Below are 9,183 nucleotides of genomic sequence, written 5' to 3'. Positions count from 1 at the left end.
TCACGTCAAAGATACTTCAGAAATGGGAGATAGAAGCTCAATGGGCCAAATGGCCTAATTCTGCTCCGATGTCATATGGTACAGTATAGGTTGTAGGTTAGGTTGGGAGAGACGGATGTGATGGATTCACAAGAATGATAAGCTTATCATATGATAACAATTGATGGCTTTGGGCCTGAACTCACTGGAATTTAGGAGACTCGGGAAGGGTCCCATTGAAATGTATCAAATGTTGAAAACCCTCAACAGGGTGGTTATTTCCTGTGGTGCGAGAGTCTAGGACTCAGAGGGCACAGCCTCAGAATAAATGGACATCCATTTAGAACAGAGATGAGGAGGAATCTCTTTAGCCAGAAGGTGATGAATCTGTGGAATTTGTTGTCACAGGTGGCAGTGTTGACCAAGTCACTGTGTATTTTTAATGTGAAAGTTGATAGGTTCTGATTAGTCAGTGAGTGAAAGGTTACAGGGGAAAAGGGAAATGGATCAGCCATGATAAAATGGCAGATCAGGCGCGATGGGCCCAATGCCCTAATTCTGCTCCTATACCTTATGGTTTTATGGATACGGGCCTAATACAGGCAAACTGAGTTTGTTTACTTCGGCATTATCGTCTGATCATGATGGGCTGAAAGGACTCATAGAGTGGACGTGGACAGGATGTTTCCTGTACTGGGAGGGTCTATACCAGAGGGTACAGCCTCAGAATAGAGTGATGTCCATTTCTAACAGAGATTCTGAGGAATTTCTTCAGCGAGAGCATGGTGAATCTGTGAAATTCATTACCGGTTGTGGAGGCCAAGTCATTGGGTGTGTTTACAGCAGATGTTGGTAGATTCTTGATTAGTCAGGATGGCAAAGGTTACAGGGAGAAGGTAGGAGAATGGGGTTGAGAGGGATAGTAAATCAGCCAAGATGGAATGGCATAGTAGACTTGATGGCCTGATTCTGCTCCTATGTCTTTTGGTCCTTATGAAAGGGGTTTACTTAACACAGAGTCCTGGATTGTCCTACAGTCTGGAGCCTCTCACCAACCCAGTGATAGTTACTATGGGAAATTTCTGGCTAATGCAGGACAGATTTATATCAGATGTGATGAAGCAGGTGTACCTATCATCAAAAACTGAAACATACAGGAAAAGCTTTTGTACAAATTGGTGGATTTAATGAAAATTCTGCTCATAACAGCTGACCAGAGCCAGTGTAGGTACTGACCAAAAGCCGAGTCCTTGGAACTGGCCCCTGTGCAGCCGCCATCTCCGTTACAGAGTCATGCAAGTCTATTACATCAGAATACAAAACACAGCTCTTATATTACAGAGTGTAAAAATAAATATTGCCATTGAATCTTCTGCTTCCTGTTGAACCATTCGCGAGTAAACCTGTGCACTTCATCATTCTTCCACAGGATTGATACCCTTGCCTCCACTGGCATTAGGCCCACCTCCACTGAGGTTAGTCCCACCCCCACTGGGGGTTACAGCTGCCTCCACTTGTCTCCATTGGTGTCAGGTGGGAATTCTGGGGAGCTGTTATTGTTATATCATGAAGATATCAATGAGCTTGAAAGAGTGCATTAGAATTCTGGTCACCTACCTACAAGAAAGATATCGTTTGAAAGAGTGCAGAGAAAATTTGTGGTGCTTGTGGACCTGAGTTACAGGGAAAGGTTGCAGAGGTTAAGGTTTTATTCCTTGGGGCATAGGAGAATGAGGGGAGATTTGATAGAGGTGTACAAAATTATGAAGGGTATAGATTGGGTAAATGCAAGCAAGGTTTTTCCAATGAGGTTTGGTGAGAAGGTGAAAGGTGAAATGTTTAAAGGGAACATGGGGAACTTCTTCACTCAAAGTGTGAAATGAACTGCCAGCACCACTGATAGATGCGGGTTCAATTTTTAAGCTACATTTGGATTCACAGTTTGGCTTGTTTCTGCACTGTAGTTTTCTATGACTCTCTCAGACTCAGCAGTGGAGTGGCCACAAGTAGCTCTCACCACACTACTCGACATTTCCGTGTGTGATACCATGCTCTTGCATAGTAGAGGATCATGCTGCACTACCTGTTTCTGTGCTCACAAAGCAGAGAATAACCATCGTCACTTGCCACAGGTTCCCAGTGTTCAGTGCACATTACCCACATGACCCAGGTGAGATCTATACACAAACATATCACCCAGGGAAGGGGAGGAGATCAGTCAGAGTTCCCCATCACTGACTAGTGACCCAGGTTCACAGTGAGCAGGATTCAGCCAAGGGTCCTACTCCCCATCACTGACCAGCGACCTCTGGTATCACAGTGAGGAGGGTATCTGCCAGGGTTCCTGCTTTCAAGCACTGTCCATTAACCCATGTGTTACTAGTGAGAAGAATATCCAGGGATTCTGGCCCAGGCTGGAGAACAGTGCCCCCTGGATTAGAAAAAGGAGTAATAATCTTCGGTACCTGCCCCTGATTAATGCCCCTAGAATTCTGGTAATGTGCTCTAACATTAATACACAGTTATGGATTACACAAGGAAATTTATCAACTTACACAAAACCAACGGTGCTAAAGGAAACCTAATACTACAGGCAGATATCTGTAGCACTGTGTGTGAGACCCAACCACAGTGAGGGTCAGAGTGTGTGTGGGACCATCCCCAATGAGTGTGTGTGGGACCATCCCCCAGTAAGGGTCAGAGTGTGTGTGTGTATGGGTGAGTGTGTGGGACCATCCCCTAGTGAGGGTCAGTGTGTGTGGGACCCAACCGCAGTGAGGGTCAGTGTTTGGGACCTAACCGCAGTGAGGGTGTGAGTGTGTGGGACCATCCCCTAGTGAGGGCCAGTGTGTGTGTGGGACTGTTCCCCAGTGAGGGCCAGTGTGTGTGTGGGACCCAACCGCAGTAAGGGTCAGTGTGTGTGTGTGGGACTGTCCCCCAGTGAGGGTCAGTGTGTGTGTGGGACCGTCACTCAGTGAAGGTCAGTATGTGTGAGGGACCCATCCCCCAGTAAGGGTCAGTGTGTGTGTGTGGGACTGTCCCCCAGTGAGGGTCAGTGTGTGTGTGGGACCGTCACTCAGTGAGGGTCAGTATGTGTGAGGGACCCATCCTCCAGTGAGGGTCAGTATGTGTGATCAGTCTTCCAGCGAGGGGTGGCTATTACTGGGCAATGCCTGCTGGGGCTGCTGCACAGTGGACTGTGTCCAGTCACTCAGTGAATGTCCCTCCTGACCGCAGTCTGTGATTTGTCTCTGACCATCTCCTCACCTCTCCCGTTGTTGACCCCAGGGAATAGGTGGTTGTTATGGAAATGCCATTGTCTCACCAATCGTCACGCAGCATTTAGAAACAATAAAATATTGAACAAATAACTGATTGGCCGAGGCACCGATATCCCAGGGGTTTTTGTCCTCCATCAGTTTATAGGCAACTATTTACACAAAATGACCAAGTTAACCAGAACTACAGCAAAGTGAGAGTTTACATCCTTAATGATAGAAACTGACTCAATATCGACCTCAGGTTGTCCTGAAGCGACCTCTGGCCTTGTCTGGACCCTGGGCAGTGTGCAGTAAATGCCACATTACTGCCCCAGACACTCCACCTCTGCTTCCGGTTCCTGGACAGGTTTCCACCACATGAACACCACATCACCGATGGACACACACATCGCTGCTGCCCTGATTGCCCATAAGTACAATCACATTGTTTCACATTGAGGTCCTGCTATTACTGACGGCCACATAACAAGCCAGTCTCACAGCACCACTGTTTTCCCAGCCTGGCCAGTGTCTGTGGCCCCGGCAAATGTTCAGGAATCGGAACTCCAGACAGAGTTCACAATCTTACCAAACATAAACCTCCTCTTACAGCAAAGTGACTGCGTCAGTCTGGCGTAGGTTGAGGTGGGAGCTTAAGAGGTGAGGATTCAAATAGAACATGACAAGAAGGTAATCTGTCTCCTCCATCAATAGGAAAATGCTAGCCAATTACACATTAATAATGTTCAACTGAAAAATAAATTTCCCTTTCACACATAAATTGGAGCGATTCAGAATAGCAAATCACTCTAATCCCAAAATAAAGGAAACTCTGACCCCAAGCAGTATTAACTGCACTCCACCATCAAGATCATTTGGTGAGAATGACCTCAGACATTAACTTGGAGTGCTCCTTGTACTGTCCACATCCCCAAACTCTGCCAACATTGTCTGACTTTCTCTAACTTCTCTACCTCGATCCAACTTATATAAAATAGTTTGTGCTGTCTCATCAAGAACAGGCACATCAAATCCGCACACAAAGTGAAGCTCCTTCTACACTGCCCTGGGGTCAAAGATAGAATGAAGCCCCCCAGACACCATCCCTTAACATACTGCTGGAATGAGACAGAGAGTGAAGCTCCCTCCACACCATCCCAGACTCAGAGCAAACTTCCTTCTGCACTGACCCATCACAGACTCCCAGAGTCAGACACAGAGTGAACTCCCTCTGCACTGACCTATCACAGACTCCCAGAGTCAGACACAGAGTGAACTCCCTCTACACTGTCCCATCACAGACTCCCAGAGTCAGACACAGAGTGAAACTCCCTCTACACTGTCCCATCACAGACTCCCAGAGTCAGACACAGAGTGAAGTTCCCTCTACACTGTCCCATCACACACTCCCAGGGTCAGACACACACTGAAGCTCCCTCCACACCGTCCCTTCACACATTCCTGGGGTTGTGATACGGAATGAAGCTCCCCCCACATGGTCCCATCACACAATGCCAGGGTCAGGGTCAGACACACAGTGAACTTCCCTCCACACCATCCCATCACACACTCCCGGGGTCAGACACAGAGTGAACTCCCTCTACACTGTCCCATCATGCACTCTCATGGGTCAGACAAAGACTGAATCTCCCTCCAAAAGGTCTCATCACACACTCCACTCCCAGGGTCAGACACAGAGTGTAGCTTCCCCACACCATACCATCACACACTCCTAGTGTCAGACACAGACTGATGCTCCCTCTACACTGTCCCATCACATACAGAGTGAAACTTCCCCCCACCCCCACCAAATACACACACAATTCCATCACACACTCTTGGGGTCAGATACAGAGTGATGCTCCCTCTACACTGTCCCATCACACACTCTCAGGGTCAGACACAGTGAAGCTCCCTTTGCACCATCCCATCACACACTCCCGGGGTCAATCACAGAGTGAAACTCCCTCTACACCGTCCCATCACACACTCCCGGGGTCAGACACAGAGTGAAGCTCCCTCTACACTGTCCCATCACACACTCCCAGGGTCAGACACAGTGAAGCTCCCTTTGCACCATCCCATCACACACTCAAAAACCCCACCTCCTTTGATTCAAGGCCACCTTTCACATTATCTTGACACTTTCTTTCTCTCTGCTGGTCGCCCAGTTTCAGGATTAGCTTGTGTCCAATTTTTACTTGTCGTTGAACTATTAACAAATTTTCAACAGATCCATGGAGATTTGTTCTGGATTTGTTTCCTGGAATGACATTCCTGCTATATCCCCAGTTTTGAGAAATACTAATGTTGTCTCGCTGTCCACCCTCGTGACTGGTGTGTGATAGGGGCCAAGGCAGAGTCAGATGTGCAGCTCAGCTTCCTCGGCAGTGTCAAGGGAGTGTTCAGTGCTGATGACCGAGGCCGGCGGTCCTTGCGAGACGTCGAAGGGGGAAACGGCCGGGGACCGTGCAGCCAGAGGGGAGAGTGAGGGAGAAAAGCTCGGGGACATGGCCGCCGAGGCAATGGAGGCGTCGCTAGTGATGGGCGAGCGGCGCATGGCTGGCATCTGTTTTCTTCCCACTGCCAGCCGAGGGGGCACAGACATGGCATTCGGGTGGGCCACTGAAGTGATAAGTGGCGGAGGGTCGATGCAAGGCTTGGGATCTACCTTGGGTTTGGCCGGTAGCTGTTTGCGGGGGGCGCTTTCGTCCTTGAGGCGGGCGATCTCAGTGAAGACGCTGGCGAGCGGCTGAAACTGCGGGCACCAGTTGAGGAGATAGTCCCAATTGTAGCTGCCCCTCAGCTCCTCATCGCTGGCTACGATGGCCGTCAGCGATCCCTGAGCCAGAGGGCGCCCATCTTCAGCAAAGACGCAGTCCTTGGCGTGACAGGACCCGAGCCCCACTCCACCCACCGGGAAGCCCCCAGCGTGATCCCGGAACGCCGGCTGCGGCACCGACCCCGGCAACAACACGGAGGGCCCTTTCTTCTGCTTCAGCCAGTCGGCAGCCGGCTCAGTGGAGACGTCTGACAGACGGTCAGCATCCTGCTGGATGCCGGAATCGGGGCCGCGGGCGGACACGCTTCCCAGCCGCGGGTACTCGTTAATCATGCGGATCTCGTCGTCCTCGGCCGCCTCTGCCGAACCGCGGCCGCTCGAGTGCGATGGGTCAACGGAGTCGCCACGGCTGTAGGGTGGACCGAGGGCGGCCGGCGCAGAAGGGTAGCCAGGCAGCGCCTGGTGGTAGATGTGCTCGCTGGCGGGCAGGGTCCCCTCGACCGCCAGCTTCTCCAGTGCTTTCTCCCGGAGGCCACCTTCGGCGCGTCTCCGCTTCCTCCTTGCCCGCAGGATGACCAGTGTCAGGCCGATGACCGCCAGCATCCCGCCGATGGCCAACGAGGCGGCCAGTGCGCCCACCAGCAGTGGGCTTACTTCGGCCGGCAGCCCGAGCGAAGTGTGACTGATGTCCACGGTGGCCTGGGTGTGAGCGGAGCGGGAGCCGGCCAGCGGACCCCGCGCCTGGATGGTCAGGGTGAGGGCACGCGCCTCCCTCCGGGCCCGACTGCCTGGCCGCCTCCGGCCGTCTACCTTCAGTAATACCTCCCCGGTGCTGCCATTCACCATGAAATAGGGTGATGGCGTCAGCAGCGAGTAGAGCACTAGGCCGTCTGGGCCGTGGTCCTCGTCAGTAGCCAGAACCCGGCCAATGCTGCATCCTCGCGGCGCATCCTCCGGCACGGCGAAGCTGTAGGCGGGTTGGCTGAATACTGGATCATACTCGTCCTCGCCGGTGATCAGCACCTGAACTGTGACGGTGGCCGAGGCGTTACCCGGGTCCACCGCCTGCGCAAGAACATCCAGCGAGTGAAGCCGCTCGAAGTCGAAGGGCCGCTTGGTGCGTAGTTCCCCGGAGAGCGGGTCCAAGGTGAAGGACTCTGCCCCCGCCCGCACCACCAGTGAGTATCGCAGCTCTCCGAAACCACCAGAGTCCAGATCAGTAGCACGGAGCGTAGTGACCAGTGAGCGGGCCGGCATGTTCTCTCGCACGCTGGCGCTCAGCCGGCGAACCGGGAACCGTGGCCGGTTGTCATTGACGTCGGTTACCTGCACAGAGAGTGGGGCCAGGGCGAAGTGGACGCCGTGACCGGGGCCGTCGCTGGCCTGAAGGATGAGATGGTGGTGCGCTTGCAGTTCCCGGTCCAACGGCCGGGCCAGGCGCACGGCCCCGCTCCGCTCACCCACTGTGAAGTGTCCACCGCTGTCTCCCGAGCTGATGGAATAGCGGATGACGGTGCCCGAGTCGGCGTCAGTGGCCAAAACCCGGCCAATCTCGGTGCCCACGGCCGCTGCCTCGCTTACCGTCAGCTGGTAGCGAGCACGGCTGAAGACGGGCGGGTTGTCGTTGACATCGCTGACGCTGATGAGGGCGGAGGCGGTACGGCTGCGGCGGGGCACCCCGCGATCCGAGGCGGCGATGGTCAGGTTGTAGGCGGACGCCGTCTCGAAGTCCAGCGGTTCGGCCAGCATGATGCTGCCCAGCGTCCGCCAGCAGTTGTCTTGCAGCTGGAGCCAGCTGTGCACCTGGAACACGTTGGCCGTGTTGCCGCTGACGATGGTATAATCCAGGCCGCTGTTATCCAGCCATGGATCCAAGTCGGTTGCCTCAAATGTGAGGACGGTGCTGCCCGGCTGTAGGTCCTCGGACACCTGCGTATGGTACTCAGGCAGGCTGAAGGTTGGCCAGTGGTCATTCACATCCAGAAACTGGACCCGCACCGTGCTGCGCGAGGAGAGGGTAGGAAGGCCGCGGTCCCGGGCTTCAACCACCAATTCCATGGCCTCAGACACTTCGAGGTTCAACTCCCGCACAGTGAACAGCGTCCCTGAAACAAACCAGAGTCCCAGTCAGCAGTACAGCTGTGTTTTCCCCAGCCCTACTCCACCCCACCCTGAGTGCATAACCTGCTTCTCCCCATTCCCAACCCTCCCTAAACCCACACTCCTGGGTCACCTGCCGTGTCAGAACAGCCCTCTGCCTGCACTGTTATCTGCATAACGAACAGAGGTAGACCACTCCCAACCCCATTATCCACAGATCTGTTGCTCGTCCCTAATGTATCTGCCCCTACCAGCACCCCTGGTAGCACATTCCATGCACCCACCACTCTGTGTAAAAGATCTACATTATCAACCCCCTATACTTTCCCTTTAAAATTATACCCACTGTTATTAGCCATTTTTGACCTGGGAAAAAATCTCTGGCTGTCCACTTCAACTATGCCTCTCATAATTCAGTCCACCTCTTCACGTCACCCCTCATCTTCCTTCATGCCAAAGAGAAAAACCCTAGCTCACTTGACATATTCTCATCATACATACTGTCTAATTCAGGAAACATCCATCTAAATCTCATTTGCACCTTCTTTAAACATAGAAGTCACAGATATTCCAATTACTTCAAATTACTTCCATTGAACAAATGACTAACATTTGCCACTCTCCAACCTTATTATACTACACATGTGGCCAATTAGGATGCAATGATCATCACTGTAGATGAGCCAAAGAACCTATACCCAAGCTGGATTACTCTATCTCCCTGAGACCTGGAGTACTGTGTATCTTATTACTCTCTATGTCTGAGATTGCAGTTCTGTGTGTCGTGTTACTCTGTGTCTTTGGGATGTGGATTACTGTGTGCTGTTTTGATTGTTTCATAATAGAAAGAGCATTTTGTTTTGGTAGACATTTGAGAGGAATTCTCCAGGACATTGTGTAGGACTGTGTATTTCAGGGATATGAGATGAGCAGTAGAGTTTGTAGAAGTGATTGACTAGAACGATGTGTGGGATGGATTTCAGAGGTCAAAGTTCAAAGGAAGTTTATTACCAAGCTACATTTATGTCATCCTATGCAATCCTTAGATTAATTTTCTTGCCA

General features: G+C 52.0%; 1 protein-coding gene across 1 annotated transcript in view; it reads right to left on the bottom strand.

Annotated features, from left to right (window-relative positions):
• Window positions 1–1,079: 1,079 nt before the first annotated feature.
• Window positions 1,080–9,183, bottom strand: part of LOC132390964 (protocadherin-16-like) — a 491,141-nt gene continuing 483,037 nt past the window's right edge. Inside the window, exon 21 of the mRNA XM_059963494.1 lies at window positions 1,080–8,126. Coding sequence (XP_059819477.1) covers window positions 5,602–8,126 — 2,525 coding nt within the window. The 3' untranslated portion in view covers window positions 1,080–5,601. The remainder of the gene's footprint in view (window positions 8,127–9,183) is intronic.

This window comes from Hypanus sabinus, chromosome 3, assembly GCF_030144855.1.
Source record: "Hypanus sabinus isolate sHypSab1 chromosome 3, sHypSab1.hap1, whole genome shotgun sequence".
NCBI classification, from domain to species: domain Eukaryota; kingdom Metazoa; phylum Chordata; class Chondrichthyes; order Myliobatiformes; family Dasyatidae; genus Hypanus; species Hypanus sabinus.
The sequence above is the reverse complement of the archived record's forward strand: the minus strand, read 5'-3'. Positions and strand labels throughout refer to the sequence as shown.